This window comes from Salmo trutta, chromosome 12, assembly GCF_901001165.1.
Source record: "Salmo trutta chromosome 12, fSalTru1.1, whole genome shotgun sequence".
In the NCBI taxonomy this organism is placed as follows: Eukaryota; Metazoa; Chordata; class Actinopteri; order Salmoniformes; family Salmonidae; genus Salmo; species Salmo trutta.
In genome coordinates, this window is record NC_042968.1 from 78,126,207 (window position 1) to 78,150,561 (window position 24,355).

Sequence of the window (24,355 nt, forward strand, 5' to 3'; positions counted from 1 at the left end):
ATACTTTTGTAAATAAGGTATGTTTTTATTTGTAATAAATTTGCTAACATTTCTAAAAACCTGTTTTCACTTTGTCATTATAGGGTATTGGGTGTATATTGAGGAAAAATATTTATTTAATACATTTTAGAATAAGGTTGTAACATAACAAAATGTGGAAAAAGTAAAGTGGTCTGAATACTTCCCAAATGCACTGTACATTTCCATAAACTCATGAAAACATTCATAACTACAAGTAATCAAAGAGTGAATGAGTCATCTCCTTTGACACCTCAGAGCACAAATAAAGAAACATTAAAAAAATAATTTAATAAGCAAATACCTGGATATACTATGTCACATTTAAAGAAAATTGGCAATTCACATGGGGACGTTCTTTCATAACATAAATATAAGTTGACGAAAATGAAAAACGCATCCAATACTCAGTGCCAAGGAAAAAACATGTGACAATGTCTCTCAAAAATACAGTAGTGTTTATTAGTAAACAGAGCATGACCTAACAGGAAACAGTGGCATTGGGAAGCAAAGACAAGTGTTCAGAGCAAAAACTTTGTTACGATGGAGAAAGATTCAGGTAGATGGTGGTTAAAATTCCACGCTCACAGATCACTTAGCCATGATGAGATTCCCTTAGTCACTTGTCCTCGTGTGAGAAGGTATACGGCACTGCAAAAACACAAGTCTTTTCCTTACCTCTCTCTCTCACATGGTTGCCAGCTCCTGAGTTAGTCTCTCCTTCTCCAGCTGCAGCTCTATAACACTCTGTCTGTTCTGCTCCAAACGGTCCTCCAGCCACTGCAGCAGGGGACCACTCACAGCAGACATCTGACTGCACAGGTTCTTAGTGAACACTGACACACACACACACACACGTCAGTTGGAGAAAGCAGTCGAGACAGATGCACTGTCTGTGATATTAATGTGCATGCTGATACAATCAAATATCAGTCGTCAACAAATAAATGACACCAACCTGAGCCATTGTGTATCTTCGTGATCGGATCCAGGTGAGTTAAGCTGCAAAGGGAATGAAATACAACAATTATTCCATTAACAATGAGCAATAGAAAATGAGCTTCCCTGTGTCCTGTGTTTGCAACAAGACAATTTTGCATATTATGGTAGACAAAGGGGAAATGTGTTCAGCGTGGCAGAGGCAATTGCAGGGGGGCTCAAAACACACCAAAAAGAGGTACCAGGGAGCTCCTCCCTCACTGGCTTCACTCGGTCATGTGACGGGCAATAGCCCGGTACAACCCAGGCCAGTTTAATCAAATACCTTCAATGCATCACTAGTTTCCATCAAGACTCCACCCCTTTTTATTATCTTCCTGAGAACTTCCCCAGGCTTTCGAACAAAACGTTAGAAGCCTGAGGTGCGTTCAGTACGACAGAACAGTGTTGAACGTTAAATTCAATGGAACTGTACTAAACAACCAGTTGATGAATGACATGATTATGGTGCCCCAGAGGGCAATTGTGCATGGCGTGCTGCAGGAGTTCTGCGATCTCAAAATGGTCACCACCATATTGATCAGGCCACAGCGCGCCACAGCCACCTTCAACGTACCTGTTGAAGAACGATGTGTACCGTTTTGTGTTTCCTGGAAACCCGACATTGAATTCTACGTCAGTCAGAAATGTGCATTTGAAACAGTAAATCATCCTCTCACAACTTCTACTAGCCAGAATGTTGAAAAATATATATATTTTAACGAACTTTACCGGTTGTCCGTATGGCCGGTCCTTTTGGAGGTAGGAATGTGAGACGTATCCACAGTAAAGTATAATCAAATCAAACTGTCACACCTTACTGTGAAATGCTTACTTAACCAACAGTGCAGTTCAAGAAAGAGTTAAAAAAATATTTACCAAATAAACTAAAGTACAAAATAATAAAAAGTAACAAAATAACAACGAGGCTATATACAGGGTGTACGGGGATATCGACTTTTCAAAGCCCTGGTAGTGCTTTCAGATCTCTAGCACCTGAAGCACGCGCACAACAACCATGTCAACACGCGCACAACAACCATGTCAACACGCGCACAACAACCATGTCAACACGCGCACAACAACCATGTCAACACGCGCACAACAACCATGTCAACACGCGCACAACAACCATGTCAACACGTGTACGAGCTCAGAAAGTATGGATGGGTCTCGTGCATGTAGTTCTTTCTTGTGCACATGCTGCAGGTGATAGAAATCTGAACTCACTACCAGCGCTTTGAAAAGTTGATGCAATTATACTTTCCTGTGGATACATTGTCTCACATTCCTACCGCCAAAATGACCAACCACACAGGCAACCGGTAAAGTACATTAAAATATTCAACATTCTGGCTTGTAGAGGTCACGAGAAGAAACTTTCCTGATTCAAATGCTCATTTCTGCCCAACGTAGAATTCAACGTGATTCAACTTTTGGTTTCCATGCAACGTTTTGGCGAAACGTATTGTTCAGTTCAAACAGTCACAACGAAGCAAACGTTGAACCGAAATAAACACACCCCATGGGCTTTCGAGGCTACATACCTGTGAATCTTTCTGTAGGTATCCTGCTCTTCCTGGCAGAGGATTCTTGGGAGCTCCACTGCTGATTCAAGGCACACTTTCCCAATGGCCTCGTGCGGAACCACATGAATTGGGATCTCGATTCTCTCGTACCTTTAGCAACACAGATTAGGGATGCAATTCAGTATTTGTGCCGATATTGTCAAATGGCTTATTTTTTGGGGACAACTGCTCTGAGAAGGACTGAATCAAGTGAATATTCCTCTAATTAGTAGTAGTGAGGGAGAAAAGATAACGATAATCTAATAACACCTCATTTAGTTTAACAGACCTGGATATGATATTAATTTCACTGCAAACAGTGGTTTCGAAACAGGGGCACACTTACTCAGAGCCTTTCTGGGCTTGCAGACTGGAAGCAGGTGTAGAGAACTCGACCAGTCTAAGAGAAAATAATCATTGAATTCATTTAATGCCCCTTTGTATATCAAAATGACTTTATATATTTAAAATTGCTGTCATTTAAACCCTACTTTTGTGTTCTTATCCTCAATGAAACAGGAGAATATCAGCCCAACAAAGCCCTGGTCCATCATTTGGTACATGGCCTGTGTCCTTACATCTGTTGTAGAAAATGAATGACTCAGACACACCAACTGAAACAGTTTGCCATGACAGTGAAAACTAAAGTAGTGGAACTGATGTGGTAGAGGGGTGCTCTGGTTCTTACCCACATGTGATGGCCACACAGTGATGTGGGGGTGAGAGTGGTACCAACCAACTACACGCATTGGCCGTCCAGTCATTTCAGCCAACCTGTAGCTCTTACTAAGGAAATTACCAAAAATTACCAAAAATGATAAAATGGCTGTGTCCTCAGGAATCCTATGAAACCTCCACCGGTCACACTGACATTTGTGACATCCATAACACTGACTTTGTCACACTGATCTCCTGCAAGACACCACCAGAAGACAGATTTATTTTTTTCATGAACAAAGGATATCTCAGCTTCGGTAGCCGCTGAAGATAGCTGCTCAGGCGAGATTTCCACGCGATCCTTCCTCTTGTCTGAGCGCCGGAGAATAATAACAGAATGAATGTGGACGATGCGGTTGGTGTCCACCTGTGTAAACACACCAGGTGACTTTGAAAGCAGAATACTTAGTAGGGTTGTTAGCTAGAATCAATTAAATGTGTCACTATACCAAGTTGGGGACCTATGCCAACTGAAAATATAAATGTAACAAGGGATACACATGCATGCATGTAGTCTGATTAATCAGGCTGGAATACGCAATTAAATTGTACATACCAAGTGTGTATAACAGCCTGATTAATCATACTAGAATGCATGTAACGTTTATCTATCTATCGCGCTAGTAACACAAGCATTTCGCTGCATCTGCTATAACATCTGCTCAACGTGTACGCGACCAATAAACTGATTGATTGATAAAGTTATTTAGCTAAATGGCTAACGTTAAATAGCTAGCTAACGTAACTTTACCTCTCCGATGCAGAGTCCCATTACTTCCTCCTTCTCGGTACTTAATGCATGATTCATGCAAACCAAAAAGGCATCTGATTCGAGGTGAACTGCGCTTACTGCCATGTTATAGAACTATAACTTCCACGTTTAAAAAATATAATAATCAAAGACTGACTGGCGGGCTAGCTAGCTAGCTTTATCAAACTCCACAAGCTAGAGTCAACTATCTACTTCCTTATCAAAGCGTGTGTTACATCAATAACAGTACGTTGTTGCAAGGAGGCAGATTAGTCCATAGGTGAATCTCAATTGTTCATTTTCGCGTCCTCTCTCCTCGCCTCCTTCAAACCTATTGGAAGAGAAGATCATAGGGGCGGGACCTGTAGATTTCTCATCCAATGGGTTTTGAGAAGGAGGCGAGGAGAGAGGACGCGAGAAGGCTGCAATCGAGATTACCCCATGTGTTCCTAGCTACGTGTGTACCAAAGTATTTTACCACTTAGCCCTCAAAATCTTACACTTTTTATACAGTCGTACGTTTTCCACAAACATAAAATACATTTATAGACATCACAAAATAATGTAGTTCTAATTATCTGCAGTTTAATCAGCAAAGTCCATAGGGCAGTCAATCCAGTCGGACGACATTTGGTAAACACCCGGGATTCCGGGGACGTTTGTAGCGGCTTGAAGAACGAACAGGTATACAATCATGACAGTTCAGTATCGTAGGCTAATTGCAACATGTACAGGTGGTTAATAGTTTAAGCTGATTGTCCAAGTAATCAAACATGTCTATTTGCATGTCTGTGTTTTCTTGATAGTGGTAAAATGCCACAGAAAGATCCTTGTCAGAAGCAAGCATGCGCAATTCAGAAGTGTTTACAAGGTGAGGGTTTTCCACAACATTATCTATTTATGATTTCTAACGTGAATAGCTTTTGATATCTGATTGGGTTTCATGTATTACACGTACTTAGCCCACTGTCTTTGTCTTCCAGCAAACAAGTACATAGAGAGCAGGTGCGAGGATGTAATAAGAGCTATGCGTATGTGCTGTGAGCACGCAGGCGAGAACTCCATCTGCTGCTCAGGGTTCTCTAGGGAACAGAAGTCTACAGAGCCTAAAATTCCTGGTGCATCCTGACCTGATTGTGGACACTGGACAATGGTCTTATTTGTAAATTGTACATAATGACAATGCTTCAAATGTAATAAAGTTGTTTATAATGACAGTAAATGATCCTACGGGATGGAATCCAGTGTTGTTCAAATACTGTAGCCAGGGGTACAACTTCCACGGGGGGGCATGACCCCCTCACATTCTGAAATTGCATTTTTGTCCCCTTCAGTTTTATCATTGCACTGTGATACAAACCGCTGCTCGGGTGTGCTTTAGGACCATGCAGATGCCTCAGAGCGGTCAGGCGTATAGGACCAGCACTGGAGAGCTGAACAGAGGCAGCTACTCTTTAGTTCACTGATTTTAGCTGGCAATGTAACTGCTGTTTGACAGAAAAATATATATATTCATAAACTGGGTGGGTCGAGACCTGAATGCGGATTGGCTGGCAGTGGTGGTATATTCAAGCAATAAGGCACCTTGGGGGTTTGTGGTATATGGCCAATATACCACGTCTAAGGGCTGTTCTTAGGCACGACACAGTTTACAATAGCCTTATTGCTATTATAAACTGGTTAGCAATGTAATTAGAGCAGTAAAAAACGTTTTTGTCATACCTGTGGTATACTGTCTGATATACCACGGCTGTCAGCCAATCAGCATTCAGGGCTCGAAACACCCAGTTTATAACAGACCGTGTACCACAGGTATGCCATTTATTTGTACTGCTCTGAGTTGGTAACCAGTTTATAATAGCAATAAGGCACTTCGGGGGTTTGTGGTAAATGGCCAATATACCACAGCTAAGGGCTGTATTCAGGCACTCTGCTTTGCATCGTGCATATTGACCATATACCACACCCCCTTGTGCCTTATTGCTTAAATATATTCCCAGTGCTGAGCTAGTAGTGTAACTGACATTTTACCTTAACTAATGTTTCATCCCCTCTCAAATGAAGTGAATGAACTACTAGCAGCTAGCTAGTAGCTAAGTACCACAGCCAGTTCAGCTCTAGCTAGCCTCTAGCTATCTGTCAGGTAGCAGTATCTAACAACTGTTGTGTGTATGGAAATGTTTTGTAGCCTTTTTTGTCACGTTTCAACAGAAGTACATTTGATGATGTACCATTAGCTAGCAGAGCTAGCCAAAAGAGCTAACGTTAGCTAGCTAGCTCATTAACTTTAGCGATTATTTTTGCCTCAATCACACGACCTGAATCAAACGATGAAACCAGCGGCCAAACGAATGAAGACTGATATTCGGATGTTTTTTTCAGCTCAATGTGAGTTATTAGTCAGTATACCACTATAAAGTTATTGATATGTCAGTTTCCCTAGCTAATTCCCTACTTTTCACACTGACACGGTGTAAACAGTTTTAGAGGCTTCACTGTCATGGTGCAGTCAGTACACAACTCAGATGGTGACAGATGTCCCTACAGGGTCAGACAGCCAGGGAAGACCAATCTACGGAGTTTAGGGGAATTTTGCAGTATATTATAACAATCAATGAATGGATACAAAGTTTCATCTTGAGTTGATAGGTAGGCAACAGTCTGGGATCTGTGAATAATGGTAATTTCAATGGTTGAACCATTGATTCTATTAATGTATAATATATAAATGTTCACCAATGTAATTCTTTGTTATGCCTCATCTGAGCAGGATCAGATGGTGATAGGGGTCTCAGCAGGGTCTGGCAGCCAGGGAAGACCAGTCTGTGATGGAGCAGAGGTGAATTTTTGCAGATGCAACACTATTTTCTATGTGCCGCAAACACTGTAAAGCAAGAAGCTTCAAAGATTGAAACTATTTTAAGTCCGTCTGACAAACCAATAAAGCTGATTTCCAAACTGTATCAAGCGTTGATAGAGGCTTTTCCCGATGACACAAAACTTGTCATACAAAAATGTGAGGAAGACCTGGGAGACTATTGATGATGGATACAGATGTTAGAATGCCCAGTCATGTTCATATCATCTCAGACATAAATTACTGCAGTTTAAGACAATCCATAGAAAGTACTATATGCCAGTGAAACTGAATATCATGCACACAAATGTAATTATTCTGCTGGAGGTGTAACACAAAATGGGACATATTTGCATATGTTATGTTCTTGTGAAGGATGGCTAAAAATATGTTCTAACTCAACATGTCTATAGATTCTCCCTGTTTTTGTTTGCTTGGAAATGTTTATACTGGAGACTTATCAGAAAAAAATATGTAACCTAGCATTTACAGTGGCTAAGAAATGCATTACCATTAATTGGAAGGTTGGTTATCCTCCCACAATGGATGGAAGAAATGTCAAGTTATGTAGATAATCTTGTAATTAATCAAATCTAGTTAAGGGTATACTGTGCAACTTTCATAAGGTCTGGATGCCTTATGGAAAACAGTACGACAAAAGGAGTTTGTATTGAAATCATGCCCACGTCAGGGGAGATACCTATTTAGGCAATCCCTAGCTGCTGGGCTGCTCAATCCTGGTCCTGGGTGTCTGCCGTACTATTGGTTATCACTTTGGCCTAACACCTGAAACCAATAATGAATGTTTCACTAAGATCCTCAAGCTGAGTAGGGTGTGTTGGGTTGGGGTGCTGCAGGGCCGTGGACCCCTAGGGACATGGTGACCCAGCTAAATTGTGTGCAAGTAAAAAAAGCTCTAGAGTACTATTAGGCCTATGAATTATATGGAGGGTGTACTGTTTGTGTGTTAATGTGTAGCTGTTTTTATAAAACTTGTTTTCCAAACCTTTCCCTGAGACAAACAAAAAAAGATGGGAAGGAAGTGTTGGGGGGAAGGAAGTGTTGGGGGGAGAGTTTAGTTATTGACTAGACTGGTGGGGGTCGGGCATACAGGCGGCTCAGGCTGGCTTGCTGAAATTTGATAATCAAAAGTCGTTGTACTTTATTTGTAAGAGTTGTTAATTTGTTAGGCTATTGGTTAAAGGCGCAACACAATATTAATTATTGCTCTAGTTCAGTCTTATCTATCACTTAAACATATTTAATGATCTCTTACCTAGGTTGATGACTGGGCATTTTTGCTTACTTAATGTTGTTCCAAATAGTGATGGATAGAAGGGGCATATTAGATTGTGTAGAAATGCAGGAAATTAGCTTTAGATGCCCCCCAAAATGGGAGGGCCCCCAGACCCTCCACCAAGTTGTCCCCCCATTTCTAAAACAAAGTTGCACACCTTATAGCTGTATTATCAGTGAAACTATGGCAAACAAAATCATTCTAAAAAGACAGTTCACTTTTTTATTACTTCTCCCAGAATTTTACATTTTGTTTTTAACAAAATATAGAATTTTAAAACAGTGAAAAAAATACTATGAAGCTTTTGAACAGCACATTTTACAAGTAATTGGGTAAGGGTTGCATTGAGGAGGATAAACATTGGAGAAATAATTGTAGCAAACTTGCATTCCTATCAGTGCATTACCTCATCACATATGTTCTCTACAAAGGCTTATTGATATGTTCCATGTATTACAGTACATTCCATTATTGACCGTAGTCATTTGTAAGTACACTGGAATCTTGTATGCTGTGCAGTAACTTTTGATCATGCAACTTTAAATCAACACAATCTGTACTTGCAAACAAATCTGACTCAGACCTGTCTCAAGCAGGGATTTAGAAAGCCAGATATGTCCAGTCTGGCTTTCTAACTCCCTGGTCTCAAGTAAGAACTTGACACGCATCCTCATCCACTGGTAAATAAGTCACTACTATTGGGGATGATTAATATGCACCATGATTGTCCTTGAATTACACTTTGGAATTTTAGGTAAGAAAATATGACGTCTGTAATACAATTTAAACTTGTGTTACTGCAGCTTCTTAGTCCCCGTGTACAGGACTTACTCATACATGTATTTCTGTCAGAGACCCTTTGGTTTGAAGGAACATATAAACACATAAAACCTTGATCTTAACAATTTAGAAGATGAAGGATATTACTAAACAAATCCCAAATTAGGGAAAACAAGTTAAAAGGGCTTTGCTCCAGTTCCATCTGACAGAATGCACTTACATGTATCCAGATAGGTCTATTTGGGTGGATTTCAAACCATATCTCAAATAAGTACTGTATTATACCAGAATAATGCATAGGAAAATGTAATAATAAATTAAATAGTAAGACAGGTCATGCATAAGCCTCAATGATAAACATAGTATTTTAAATGGCTGTGTTTTCAAATGGACACACATTCCCATGAGCCCAAAAACACACATTAAGCCTATGAGTTACAGTTTGACATATGATATTATTGATATGTAGTCTACTTGCATATCTAGATAGCTGGTTAGGGTTAAGCTTTTTTCAGCATTGTATTTGACACAATATTAAATAAAGAGATTAATTTGTAGATTTAGGAGGCCAAGCCCAGCAGAAATCCCCCAGCAAAACCTCCTGTGAGGACAATATTCTTCTTCACAAATGTCTGCACCTGGTAAAAAGAAAAACACCAAAGCATGGTTAAGTTTAGCAGAGTATTGATAAGCATTGTTCATAGTATGGAAGCCCGTTCCTTATGAGCTTGTGAGCCCAAGCCCGAAAAAACAAAAAACATAGTTATGATTGTGCCATTATACAATACATAGCCTACCACATATTACGCATGGCAGAAAAACATAAAACAAAACTGATTTAAGATGTCTTCAGTACATAATTGGTCTAGCTTATACTCCAAAATTAAACATATTTGAGTAGTCGCCTTTGAGTGTGGACTGTTTTATTATGCATATTGGATGGACTGGTTACCAAAATGTCTATACATGAATCTGGGAGAGAGCGTATAGCCCTAGGCGATGCACTTGATTCATTGATTTTGCAGTGCAACTTAAAGTTAGCCTAGAATTAGTAAATTTGTAATTGATTTTGAATAGCCTAGTAAATATGGATTTTTTATTTATTTTAAGAATTAATTGACACATTACCTTCAGCTATACAGAATATCTCACCAACATGCATTTCCATCTGCTCTCCTTTATTGAGTGCGCAGAAGGTCTGTCAACAGTGTAGTGAAATATGTTTCGTTACATAAACATGTCACTATTGATGTTCCTGAACAGATTTCATTTGCCCTAATTACGCACCGGGTTGGAGAGCCCATGGCATACAGAGTTTGGGGCGGAATATCACCTGTCGGGCAGCGAGAGCATGCTCCTCAAACAGTGGTTGATGAAATTAGTGTTCTTATATTTACTCCTCAACTGCTCATATTAAGAACATGCTCCACTGTAAAACCGAAGTAGCCTACAAAGCAGACCCACAGCAAAGCGCACAGCCTTCATTTGCAATTTGAGCGCATATAGATGACATGTCACTTTTCCCCTGCCCATTTTGATAATGGACCATTCTAAATCTAAACAAATTTGACATATTAGTAATGACAAGATTAAATTGAGAATAGTCTGGTGAAAATATGATCACTTGATGAGAGGACAGCTGTGCAGCATGAGGCAAGGAACAGAGAGCAAGCTTTTTTCCCCTACTTTCTCATCAATGGAGCCTATGTTTTTATTTAAGATTTGTATCATTACTAAAGTTGCCAAATAACTAAATCTTGCATATAGGACCCGTTTCAAATTACCACTTTTACGCTCAACATAGACACACCATGAGCACTCGCTCTGTAATGGGAAAAATATAATGAAATTCAATTTACTATAAAATCTGATAAAATGGCACAGGATTTAAGCATATCAGCCAAATTAACAAGCCTACAACATGGAGCATAGCCAGATAACATAGGCCTACAGTAGGCCAACTCATATTCTGTTCTTCTGAAATACATTTTCTTCATATCATAAATGTTTCTTTAAGACCTGACTAAAATAAATGGATTTACTGGTGTATATTAAAATTATTTAGACTTTTCTAAATGTAGCGGTTCCAAAGGCGTGCATCAGGGCTTGTATGCGTGGAGGCTAAACTTTACCTTGAGACTGGCAGTCTTTTGCATGACAATAACCATCAGAAAAAATGTAATTAGTTTTGGGAAACAACAAAACTCAGGCTTCGTTCAAACTTAAATAAGTTGAACTCGCATCTCAGCTGATGTGAAGTGTAGCTCTCCCCAACATCTCTCAAGCTCTACTGGAACACTGGCCCAGCCACCCCTAAATAGCACCTGGGCCAACACAGGTGAAACACCTTCCCACTAACGAGATGGCAACCAGCACAGGTGTAACACATACTGACTGACAAGGTGACAAATCGGTGTGCCCTACGTGCTAAAGTACCTCAAAACATAAATGAAAAAAACAAAGCATGTAACAACTTTAAAGGATAACCGTATCTATGTCCTATAGTCACCGTGCGAGCTTTGATATTGTTCGATATTAATGAATTGGAGAGTTTTGTTGATGTGAGTTGATGCCCGTTTCATGAGCGACTTACCATCTCATAATTAGGGTTATCACTTTTTTCCTCTAGAAATTAAATATGTTTCATGTTTTGTTTGCTTGCCACGATACAAGTATTGCGATACGAAGTATCATGGCAAGGAAACAAAACATGAAACATATTTAATTGAGGGAAAAAGTCAAAATGTTAGAAACAAACAGCATTATGTTGTCACCAAGAGTCACATTTGTTTATTTTGCAAACAATAGCACCAACATTTTAAAATAAAGTAGGACCATAGAGTTAGTCTAATTCATGTTGTTTTCTTTTTGCAATGGAAAATCTGGTGTCGTAGTATCACGACACTGGTATCATGACAATCCTACTTATAATAATGACTTATTTCAATTATGACTTACTATCTCACAACTCAGTCAGATTTTCTTTTTTGGGTGGCAGGAACGGGCTTCCATATATTTGACATTGTTCTCTTTTATACTCTGGAGTAAAAAGATGTGGATAGCTTCATCATACCATTAGTCATGAGCATATTTGAAATGCTAAAATCACAACACCAAAGAGATCATAAGACATGAATCAGATAGGAAACATCCACCATTTTATAGTAGTAGACCATGATGACCCCTTACCTCATCCACTTTTGTCCTGACTTCTTTACTGGGCTTTTCTGTATTCAACTTCAGCTGCTTCTTGGCCTTGTTTACATCACGCTCCACTCTCTTCCAGTCCACTTTGATGTACCCTGTGTGGTTGGCAATCTAGAAGGAAATGAATCACACACCAATAATGGCAATGTGACTGGGGTTGAGCCATAACACACTTCCATGTGTCCTAATGTGAAACATAAGTGTCAAATATGTGTTAAATGTAGGTAAATAAGTCGGTCAGGTGTTGTTTAGAACTATGGATTTTCAAACACAAAATAAATTGATGCAGAGCATAAGAAGTCACACCTTACCTGAAGCAAAAAGAAGCCTCCACCCACTGCTGAAGCTGCCAGCTTTCCAACTTTCTGGAACAAATACCCAGCACACCTAAGAGGAAAAACAGCTATTAAACAAAGACCTGCCAAGTCATAAATGGTTACAATTGTAGAACACCACAGCAGATTCACATGGCTTATCCATTTATTATTTATTCATATTACACAATCAGGACTGATTGACTCACCAGCCAGACACTCCACCGATGGCAAGCTGGGTGGCAACATCATACTTCTCTGCTACTGGCCCAGAGTTCTTGCCAAAAATTTTGTTCCACCATCTCTGTTTCTTGGCATAGTCTACCACCTCTTCACTCTTATCTAGAAGATACTCTACCACCTCCTCACTCTTATCTAGAAGAACAAATCACACACAAAAAAAGAGTCAGACCCACCACCATGTAACTGTATCTAGTTGTAATTTGATATAGCCAATTATCACATTGATTTCAGTCATACGCTTGATCGTCCTTGGCTCACATGACATTGCAGGACACTGAAATACAGTGTGCATCTTAATGCTGTGTCTGATGCCAGAAAGTAGACTACATTGACCTTTACAAATCCAGGCTTCTGGACACTTGAAAATAGAGGCCTAAAATAGACCAGCCTAGAGAGACCAGATGTCCATCAATTTCACTTTCAGTCAGACAGACTTGTGATCAGCTCAGCAGTCAAGAGATTTGGTCTGTCTCAAGATCAAACACACTGACCTGGCAGACACAATCCTTTTTGATGCATACCATTGATAGTTAAACACTTTTGTTCCGTTTTATGGAATTGGCCCTGTTTGTTTTAAGGTCAGTGCTATCCGGGATCCTTGTGACATCCCTACCCTAAAAGCCAATTTATGCTTGATCTGAAAATGTGATCAGAGGCTCTGTATGGAGGGTGTGATGCAATTGCAGCGCCTTCGGAGGCATGCAAAGGCAAAAGGATCATCGATGTTTGGCTGTCATTTGACAAATAAACATAATTGTAAAAAATTGTCTGTGCTACAGACAGCGATATCGGTCTGCTAATACAGGACTAGTAAAGGCCCAGTGCACTACTTTAAAAAATATATAAATAAGGCCTCCCAAATGGCGCAGCGGACTCAGGCACTGCATCGCAGTGCTTGAGGCATCACTACAGACCCGGGTTTGATCCCAGGCTGTGTCACAACCGGCCGTGACCGGGAGTCCCATAGGGCGGAGCACAATTGGCTCAGCATCGTCCGGGTTAGGGGAGGGTTTGGCTGGGTGGGCTTTACTTGGCTCATAGCGCTCTAGTGACTCCTTGTGGCGGGCCGGGCACCTGCAGGATGACTTCGGTTGTCAGTTGAACGGTGTTTCCTCCGACACATTGGTGCGGCTGGCTTCCGGGTTAAGAGGGCGGGTGTTAAGAAGCACGGTTTGGCAGGCCATGTTTTGGAGGACGCATTGGGGAGTAGAAACAATGAGACAAGATCGTAATTGGATCGCAATTGGATATCACAAAATTGTGGAGGAAAAAGTGGGTAAAATACAACATGTATATACATACACACAGTACCAGTCAAAAGTTTGGACACAACTCATTCCAGGGTTTTTATTTTTACAACGTTCTACATTGTAGAATAATATTGAAGACATCAAAACTATGAAATAACACATGGAATCATGTAGTAACCAAAAAAGTGTTGAACAAATCAAAATGTATTTTATATTTGAGATTCTTCAAAGTAGCCACCCTTTGCACACTGTTGGCATTCTCTCAGCCAGCTTCATGAGGTAGTCACCTGGAATGCATGTCAATTAACAGGTGTGCCTTCTTAAAAGTTCATTTGTGGAATTTCTTTCCCTCTTAATGCATTTGAGCCAATCAGTTGTGTTGTGACAAGGTAGGAGTGGTATACAGAAGATTGCCCTATTTGGTAAAACACCAAGTCAATATTATGGCAAGAACAGCTCAAATAAGCAAAAACTTTGAAAGTTTATTCAACTGCAGTGGCAAAAACCATCAAGTGCTAGGATGGATGAAACTGGCTCTCATGAGGACCGCCAGAGGAAAGGAAGACCCAGAGTTACCTCTACTGCAGAGGATAAGTTAATCAGAGTTAGTTGAATTGCTGTAAAGAAACTACTAAAGGACACCAATAAGAAGAGACTAGCTTGGGCCAAGAAACACGAGCAATTGACATTGGACCGGTGGAAATCTGTCCTTTGGTCTGATGTGTCCAAATTGGATATGTTTGGTTCCAACTGCCGTGTCTTTCTGAGACGCAGAGTAGGTGAACAGATGATCTCTGCATGTGTGATTCCCACCACGAAGCATGGAGGTGGTGTGATGGTGCTTTACTGGTGACACTGTCTGATTTATTTAGAATTCAAAACACACTTAACCAGCATTGCTACCACAGCATTCTGCAGCGAGACGCTATCCCATCTGGTTTGTGCTTAGTGGGACTATCATTTGTTTTTCAACAGGACAACAACCCAAAACACACCTCCAGGCTGTGTAAGGGCTATTTGACCAAGAAGGAGAGTGATGGAGTGCTGCATCAGATGACCTTGCCACCACAAATCACCCAACCTCAACCCAATTGAGATGAGTTGGACCGCAGAGTGAAGGAAAAGCACCCAACAAGTGCTCAGCATATGTGGGAAATCCTTCAAGACTGTTGGAAAAGCATTCCTCAGGAAAAAGAGAGGCAGAGGAAGTCAGAGATAGGAAGAGGGTTAGCTTGAATAGGTTAAAGTGCAGGGAAAAGGGAGGTTTTTCAAATAAGAATGGTAGAAAGTGTAAGCAGAGTGTGCTGTACGCCGGATCGAAGACAGGAGGAGAAATGGAAGTGATTGAGGGCAAAGTATCGGAGGGGGTAGGTGTGAAGTTCTCGGAGCCCGAGGCTTACACCGAGAGTCAGGATAAAGAGGAGTCTGGTAGGAGTGAAATGTTTGGAAAAAGTGGACCCTTGCCTTTTGGCTGATCCATTTGTGGTTTCAGGATGGGTAAAAACAGAGTTGGGTGCTGTAGAATCAGTAAAGGTAACCAGAAGTGATCTAGTGATCATTTTTTGCGTTTCTGCTGGTCAGAGGGAGCAGGCGGTCAGCGTTAAATGAATGGGGATAAGAGATGTGAATTGTTTTGCTCTGAAGAAAAGGGCACCAAAGAAGTGATTACTGGGGTAGCAGTAAATGTGAAAGTTAACCAACTGAAGGGGAAGATTCCCGGTGTCGTTTGGAGCGACGCAGACAGGGTGGTGTGAGTGATGAAACAGAAGAGACGTTATCTGTCCTTTTGAGTTTCGATGTTGATGTCCTTGCCCGACAAAGTGATGTTAGGATATATACACTACCGGTCAAAGGTTTTAGAACACCTACTCATTCCAGGGTTTTTCTTTCTTTTTACTATTTTCTACATTGTAGAATAATAGTGAAGACATCAATACTATGAAATAACACATTTGAAATCAAGTAATAACCAAAAAAGTGTTCAAATCAAAATATATTTTATAATTGAGATTCTTCAAATAGCCACCCTTTGCCTTGATGACAGCTTTGCACACTCTTGACCTTCTCTCAACCAGCCTCACCTGGAATGCTTTTCCAACAGTCTTGAAGGAGAGGAGTGGTATGAGTAGTAGATCTGTACCAGTACAGAGGGATAGGCCAACAAGTGATATATGCTTCAGTAAGATTGGATCTTTAGCTTGTATAGCAATGGTATCAACTGTACTACAGGGATGGAATGGAAGTTGCTGGAAAAAAATGTAGGTTGTGGTGGCAGCTGCAGAGAGGTATTTGGGTGTGTGAGACTTGACGTCAGAAGAGTTACAGGGTGTGGTGGTGTCCCCTCCTTTCAGACTGTTGGCCTGAGGTAAGGACTAGATAGATTTAAATAGTGGAGAATGGTGGTGGGTTGTGTTGATTTATTTTCTATAAGGGAGTTTATACTCCAGTCTAGTAGGTAGCGGTAATGCAACATTTGATGCCAACCTCCGTTAAACCTCATCGAATAACAAAAATAAGTGGTTAGTAATACTACAAGATTGGACAAGAAAGTAGGTGGGGTCCCATAACATGGCCTTCACTATCCCCTATACGAGACCTCAGTAACGGCACAGTAAGACATACCAGTCATGTATGCAATATCAGTTAGGCTTAATGCCAAATATTATATAACCAAGTTATTGAATGGACCCAATGTGTGTGTCGTAGTTAGTAGTAAATGTTGTGTTAGGCTAACCAGCTACTGAACTACTAGCATTAGCTAACTACCGACCAACACACCCAGGGAGCACTGGAAGGTACGTTAGCCAACTACCATTACAGCTGCTAGCAACAGGGACTACGTCCCTGAATAGCAGGCGTGGTGACTTGCAAACGAGGCACGCTAATGTGCATTTCACACCGAGTTCTTTCTATCTAACTAACTGCGATTATTAGCTAGCATAACATTTTGCACATGCTAGTTAACTTTCTGAAGGGCAGCGTTCAAGTGCATTAACGTAAAGAAAGGCAAACGCACGCAGTTCGCGGGCCAGTATTTTATAGTTTCAGTCAGATTAAATATTATTTGTGGATAGTTACCTAGATCAATATATTTAAACGATGTATTCTATTTCAAATATTTGTTGCTAGCTTGTTTCTCACCTTTCTTCTTCTCGGCCATTTTGTCTCAAGTCACTTCGTTTCAACCCGGATTTGAATCGAGAGCCCATCCGGAATATCACGTGACGGAGCAGAAAACTGGCCTAGTAGAAAAAGAGGCGAAACATTCTCCAAGTTCCGCTGATTGCGATTCGGCCCACGTTTGACCCCGCCCACCTTTTTTTGGCCCATCTTAGGTTTGACAGTCACACACTGAATACAAACACACGTTTGCGCAAGGCACACGTTGAATAAAAACGTATTTCATTTTTGAAGATCGTAAGAAATATTATATCAAATCAAATGTTATGACATATGCGCCGAATATAACAGGTGAAATGTGAAATGCTTACAAGCCCTTAACCAACTATGCAGTTAAGAAAATACCCAAAAATAAAAAGCAGCAGCGGGTACCGGTACAGAGCCAATGTGCGGGGGCACCGGTGTCGAGGTAATTGAGATAATTATGTACATGCAGGTAGGGTTGTTAAAGTGATTATGCATAGATAATAACAGAGAGTAGTAGCAGCATGGGGGGAGGGGGGGCTGCAAATAGTCTGGGTAGCCATTTGATTAGCTGTTCAGGAGTCTTATGGCTTGGGGGTAGAAGCTGTTTAGAAGCCTCTTGGACCTAGACTTGGCGCTCCGGTACTTCTTGCCGTGCGGTAGCAGAGAGAACAGTCTATGACTAGGATGGCTGGAGTCTTTGACGATTTTTTGTGCTTTTCTCTGACACCGCCTGGTATGGAGGTCCTGGATGGCAGGAAGCTTGGCCCCGGTGATGTACTGGACCGTACACACTACCCTATGTAGTGCCTTGCGGAGGGAGGCCGAGCAGTTGCCATACCCATCAGGATGCTCTCAATGGTGCAGCTGTAAAATCTTTTGAGAATCTGAGGACCCATGCCAAATCTTTTTAGTCTCCTGAGGGGGAATAGGTTTTGTTGTGCCCTCTTCACGACTGTCTTGGTGTGCTTGGACCATGTTAGTTTGCTCTACAACCCCGTCGATGAGAATGGGGGTATGCTCGGTCCTATTTTTCCTGTAGTCCACAATCATCTCCTTTGTCTTGATCACGTTGAGGGAGAGGTTGTTGTCCTTGCACCACACGGTCAGGTCTCTGACCTCCTCCCTATAGGATGTCTCATCGTTGTCAGTGATCAGGCCTACCACTGTTGTGTCATCAGCAAACTTAATGATGGTGTTGGAGTTGTGCCTGGCCGTGCAGTCATGAGTGAACATGGAGTACAGGAGGGGACTGAGCACACACCCCTGAGGGGCCCCCGTGTTGAGGATTTGTGGCGGATGTGTTGTTACTTACCCTTACCACCTGCGGGCGGCCCGTCAGGAAGTCTAGGATCCAGTTGCAGAGGGAGCTGTTTAGTCCCAGGGTCCTTAGCTTAGTGATGAGTTTTGAGGGCACTATGGTGTTGAAAGCTGAGCTGTAGTCAATGACTAGCATTCTCACATAGGTGTTCCTTTTGTCCTGGTGCGAGTGTGGAGTGCAATAGAGATTGCATCATCTGTGGATCTGTTGGTGAGGTATGCAAACTGGAGTGGGTCTATGGTTTCTGGGATAATGGTGTTGATGTGAGTCATGACCATCCTTTCAAAGCATTTCATGGCAACAGACGTGAGTGCTATGGGTCGGTAGTAATTTACACAGGTTACCTTAGTGTTCTTGGGCACAGGGACTATGGTGGTCTGCTTGAAACATGTTGGTATTACAGACTCAGACAGGGAGAGGTTGAAAATGTCAGTGAAGACACTTGCCAGTTCGGAGTACACATCCTGGTAATCCGTCTGGACTTCTTATAAGCTTCCTGGTTAGAGTGCCACTCCTTGAAAGTGTCAGCTCTACCCTTTAGCTCATTGCGAATGTTGCCTGTAATCCATAACTTCTGGTTGCGGTATGTACGTACGGTCACTGTGGGGACGACGTCCTCGATGCAGTTATTGATAAAGCCAGTGACTGATGTGATGTACTCCTCAATGCCATCGGAAGAATCCCGGAACATATTCCAGTCTGTGCTAGCAAAACAGTCCTGTAGTTTAGCATCTGCTTCATCTGACCACTTTTTTATAGACCGCGTCACTGGTGCTGCCCGCTTTAATTTTTGCTTGTAAGCAGGAATCAGGAGGATAGAATTATGGTCAGATTTGCCAAATGGAGGGCGTGGGAGAGCTTTGTACACGTCTCTGTGTATGGACTAAAGGTGGTCCAGAGTTCTTTTCCCTCTGGTTGCACATTTAACATGTTGATAGAAATTCAGTAAAACTGATTTAAGTTTCCCTGCATTAAAGTCACCAGCAACTAGGAACGCTGCCTCTGGATGAGTGGTTTCCTGTTCTCTTATGGCGGAATATAGCTCATTTAGCGCAGTTTTAGTTCCAACCTCGCTCTGTGGTGGTATATAGACAGCTACGAAAAAAGATAAACTCTCTGGGTAAATAGTGAGGTCTGTTGCTTATCATAAGATACTCCACCTCAGGTGAGCAAAACTTTGAGACTTCCTTAAAGTACCAGCAGATGTGTTGTAACACTTTTTGCTTCATGCTATATTTGAGACAAGCTACTGATATTGTTGCAGTGAACAGACTTGTTATGCATGTCATGTACTGTTAAATTGTGTTGATAAATGTTATAACTTTAATATTATTTAATTGAGCATATATTAGTGCAGTTACTACCTATCCTGATTTATAATGCTATTTACTTTCCTCATGAGAATGGAGACAGACTATACCATTTAGACATAATGACAAGCTGAATGTGCTTTGTCCATTAAGTTATACCAGCTCCAGTAAAGAGATCAGAGACTCGGGTGACTTCTAAGTCATCTTTACTAAACAACATAAACACAATTAACAAAGCAGACAAAAACAAGGTTTAACCACTCCTCAAAAATGGCTTCACTCCTGCTCCTCAAAAGAGGCAAAAGACAGTAATTTTCTTGTTGTCAACTGCCTCCACATAGAACATCTCATAATCTCTCTGTAACATGAATGGTTCCTTGAGGAGAATATTTTCCTCTTCATCCAGGACATCATACAACTGTAGTTCTTTAAGAGTTGTAATGCAGTCTTCCCTGTCCATCCCAATTACACAAGGGAGGGAAACAGTGCCTTTAAATGTTTAGAGTTCACACCACCTTGCTGCCACTAGGGTGTCCTGTGTGGCTCAGTTGGTAGAGCATGGTGTTTGCAACGCCAGGGTTGTGGGTTCGATTCCTACGGGGGACCAGTACGGGGAAAAAATGTATGAAATGTATGCATTCACTACTGTAAGTCGCTCAGGATAAGAGCGTCTGCTAAATGACTAAAATGTAAAAATGTGTCCCTTAGAAGAACATCTGCTTCCTTGAAGAAAAAGGAAGAATAAATGAAGAGTAGTGCCTCATTGGGTGATCAAGTCAAATTACACCCCACTTTCACAATACCACCATGCAAACAAAATCCACTATTACTAAAGGGGTTTTCAGTGATATCTATAACAAGTCATCACAACTATTATATCTTGCCATGCATCAAGCCTTCAGCATTACATACACAGTTCACAGCTCGCTGTACATTTTGTTTTCAGTATTGTCTAGAAAGAAAACAGATTGTTGTCACTAAGTAATGTAAGGGAACCTCTAGGGATGTGTGTACAAAAATGCACCTTACTTTAGCTAATAGCCTACACAGTACCTGATCCTGCAGAGCTGGATGCTGATGTGACTTCTTGTGGAGGACAGATGTCTTCTACATCATCCTGAAATATATTGGGGGGGGGGGGTTAAGTCTTTAAACATTGGTTTAAGACTCTACCACCTACCTGTAGTGTATTTTGTTTTCGCCGCCTTTTCCGATCTTTCAACCTCTCTTCTTCAGACCTTAGTGAGTGAATGACATTCAATATGAAAATATATTAAGGCTAGTCTGGCTACCGTGAAACAAGTGATTTTAAGGATCCAAATGAAACATTTTTATAATGTTCAAGACTTACAGCATGGGAAAGTTCTGCAGGAGAACTAGGCACCACCATCGCCTAATTTGCTGCATGTTTTCCTTTTAAAAAGAAAATCACACAATCGGATGGGGATCCCAAAAAACATATCCACTAGTGATGAGAATTTCATAATTTATACATACCTCAGTGAAATCACACTGTGCTTCCATTGCAATGTACAGAGCGTACAGTAAGTTAAGAAAGAGTAGATTGTTAAGTTTGATAGTAATGATAACAATAATTGTAAATAATAATAATAACCCCCCCAGGAATATATTTCAGGATGTAGAAGATGTGTCTGTGTCCCCCAAGAAGTCACAGCATGTCACATCAGCATCCAGCTCTGCAAGAGCTTGATGTATGAATTGTGTATGTAGTGTAAAAACTGTAGGAAATAGGTTCCAAAAAGTGTCAAGAATAATAAACAAGAAAAAGTATGAGCAATTACAAGTGTGCTCTGCAAGCACAGTAATATTAACTTGACATATGTAATAACAGAAAATAGGACTAATATAATATACTGAACAGCCAGCATCTTACCATTAAAGCAAACACCCCACAGTTGTTAGAGAAACCTTGCTTTGGTTGGCCCTGTGGTGGGAACAAGGTACCATTTTCTATAAAGGAATGACAATCAAATGGTACAGTTCAGTGGAATCATTTAAAGGAATATCTAACCTGAACATCATTCACACCAAAAGTCCCCCAACGTCCAGGGGACAAGAGCAGAGCAATGTTTCTGTGAACACAGTGTATGTGAAAGTAAAGAAAAAAAGTACAATTCAACAGCTTTTTACAGTTTTGAACACAGTTGGAACTGAATTTGTATTTTTTACAACAAGTATGGGTGTTGCTGGACCAGAAAATGTATTTTCGACTGCAAACACACCATTTCTCACATCAATGCACTTACATGCCAAAAATCTTTCCTTGGACACTGTTTCAAAGCAATGTGTATGCTTTCCTTTATAAATGTGTTTAGATTTTTTTCTCATTTAACTTCAGTTTGCAGTGTGGACAATGACTGTTCTTCACTTGCCATGCATGTTGGGACCAGGTGATTTCATTATTGTATATATACTACGTGTAGGCTGTGTAGACTCGCTGTGTAACGAAGGGAACGGCATCAACGATACACATTTAGAGCCAGCCAAACACAAGGGGTTCCCTGTGGCTCAGTTGGTAGAGCATGGTGTTTGCACCGCCAGCATGGTGTGTGCAATGCCAGGGTTGTGGGTTCGATTCCCACGGGGGGCCAGTACAAAAAAACATGAAATGTATGCATTCACTAATGTAAGTCGCTCTGGATAAGAGCGTCTGCTAAATCAATAAAATGTAAATGTACATTGAAGAAAAAGACAATCAACGATTACGTAACTGCACATGTAAACCTGGGCTTAGTGCTCAAGTACGCAAATTTGTCCAAATAAGATTCACTCATTGTGCTAATTAACGCTATGCTAACATCGGCGCGGTAATTGGTCATATAACAAATGACCACTGCAATGGTTTAATATTACATTAATAAGTACATTATGCATAATGACATTCTCACTTACTTCCATGGTTTATATTTGTATCAATGTAGGTTAGGTTCGATTACGATTCGCTTTCGTTGACGGTGACCTTGAAGGAGACTGGAAGGGTTCGGGTTAAACGCGTTTGATCCCAGCCCCAAACTGCACACTGCGGTCAGGAGCATCTCAAGCAACTCGGTCAAAAATCTTTCTTCTTTCTTCTCCAGCAGGTGGCGTTGTTACATTTATTTGGCTCACCAAGCGATGCGTTTTTGTATGGAGGTCAATGAAAGTGTCGAATTTGGTAAACAAAAAAATGTAATGGCTTATTTGCTATGTGAGGTTTATTTGATCGAATACTACTACCACCCTACTACCCTTGTGGTGTTTATGGACTCAAAGGACTGGACAGGTGAAAACTACTCTTTGAGTTTTGAATATGCCTATTTCATAGGTATGTTTAAAACCTTTTTTTCTGTTATTTTGAATGTATCCATGGTGAGAAATTATGGAAAAGAGATTGTGTCTAATCATCTAAAGTAGATTCCTCTTCTCATCTCTGTCCCTTCATCACACTGGCCTGGCAGACACCATGCAGGGCTCCCTTGCAAAATAGACATTGGTCTCAATGGGGCTCCCTTCTAAAATAAAGGTTAAATAAAATCTGCACTGATCTGAAATAACTGGACAAGCACAGTGCCTTTTAGGTAGGGTTTCCCAAACTCACTCCTCGGGTGGCGCACGTTTTGTTTTTTGCCCTAGTTCTACACAGCTGATTTCAAATAATCAACTAATCATACTTTGAATCAGCTGTGTAGTGTTAGGACAAAAACCAAAAACCACCACTTGGGGTCCTGAGGACCGAGCTTGCATTGTTGGAAAATGTACCTACCCAATTGTCATACTTGAGTAAAAGTAAAGATAATAGAAAATGGCTCAAGTAAAAGTCACCCAGTAAAATATTACTTGAGTAAGTCTAAAAGTATTTGTTTCTAAATATACCCTTGTATCAAAAGTAAATGTAATTGCTAATATACGTAAGTATCAAGAGTAAAAGTATAAATCGTTTCTAATTACTTATATTAAGCAAACCAGACGGAAAAATGTTCTTGTTTTTATTTATTTATCGATTTCCAGGGGCACACTCCAACACTCAGACATTATTTACAAAGGAAGCATTTGTGTTTAGTGAGTTCGCCAGATCTGAGGCAATAGGGATGACCAGGGGTATTTTCTTGATAAGTACGTCAATTGGACCATTACATTGAAACAGCTTTATTAACTTTTATATGAGACACCTTTTATTATTAATATTATCCTCGATTATCATGTATGGCATGATGATGACTAAGTAGAACAAAAGTCACATTTTATATTCCAATAAATAATGAACCAACGCTAAATGTGTATTTTATTAAAGAAGAATACAGTTGGTATAACGGTCTACATACCTATTGAAATGTTGTTTGGGCACATGCAGCTTATAACGTCATTACTGACCCAGTAATCAGATGTAGCTCTACTTTGATCACACAGACCTTACACTGAGAACTGGGTGAGCAGTGGACATCTTGGTGTGAGTGACCCATGTTGAGTCCAGATCCATCTTGATGATGACCACAATGGAAACAAGTATTTAGACTTTTTTGTGTATATTATCCTTTGCTATATTTATATATCTGTTGCCTGCTGTAACATTTGTATGTGTTTTAAATATCTTTGGACTGTG

At 40.7% G+C, this 24,355-nt stretch overlaps 3 protein-coding genes and 1 long non-coding RNA gene across 6 annotated transcripts in view; 1 reads left to right on the forward strand and 3 right to left on the reverse strand.

Annotated features, from left to right (window-relative positions):
* Positions 1-457: 457 nt before the first annotated feature.
* Positions 458-4,256, reverse strand: LOC115204245 (lys-63-specific deubiquitinase BRCC36-like). The gene is given in 9 exon segments (XM_029769655.1): positions 458-854; positions 977-1,020; positions 2,544-2,675; positions 2,911-2,931; positions 2,933-2,964; positions 3,056-3,144; positions 3,253-3,340; positions 3,529-3,648; positions 4,033-4,256. Coding segments are annotated over 9 exon segments (780 nt in total). The 5' UTR covers positions 4,138-4,256; the 3' UTR covers positions 458-705.
* Positions 4,257-4,611: 355 nt separating this feature from the next.
* cmc4 (C-x(9)-C motif containing 4 homolog (S. cerevisiae)) lies at positions 4,612-5,255 on the forward strand. Its single transcript, XM_029766801.1, has 3 exons — positions 4,612-4,716; positions 4,839-4,903; positions 5,016-5,255. The coding sequence occupies exons 2-3, from the start codon at positions 4,846-4,848 to the stop codon at positions 5,159-5,161; spliced, it is 204 nt and encodes a 67-aa protein (XP_029622661.1). The 5' UTR covers positions 4,612-4,716; positions 4,839-4,845; the 3' UTR covers positions 5,162-5,255.
* Positions 5,256-8,390: 3,135 nt separating this feature from the next.
* LOC115204246 (FUN14 domain-containing protein 1A) lies at positions 8,391-17,220 on the reverse strand. The gene is made up of 5 exons (XM_029769657.1): positions 17,122-17,220; positions 12,697-12,862; positions 12,485-12,560; positions 12,156-12,284; positions 8,391-9,604 (listed from the first exon to the last, which is right to left on the reverse strand). Exons 1-5 carry the CDS (start codon positions 17,138-17,140, stop codon positions 9,527-9,529), a joined length of 468 nt encoding a protein of 155 aa, XP_029625517.1. The 5' UTR covers positions 17,141-17,220; the 3' UTR covers positions 8,391-9,526.
* A 2,724-nt stretch (positions 17,221-19,944) lies between these two features.
* Positions 19,945-24,355, reverse strand: part of LOC115204248 (uncharacterized) — a 49,736-nt gene continuing 45,325 nt past the window's right edge. The window contains exons 3-6 of one of the 3 annotated variants that reach the window (XR_003880336.1): positions 21,650-21,726; positions 21,107-21,272; positions 20,809-20,993; positions 19,945-20,349 (exon numbers count right to left, since the gene is read on the reverse strand). This is a non-coding gene — a long non-coding RNA (uncharacterized LOC115204248). Of the gene's footprint in view, positions 20,350-20,808; positions 20,994-21,106; positions 21,727-22,668; positions 23,377-24,355 lie in introns of those variants that run through there. The other 2 variants (XR_003880335.1, XR_003880334.1) reach the window with 2 other exon arrangements.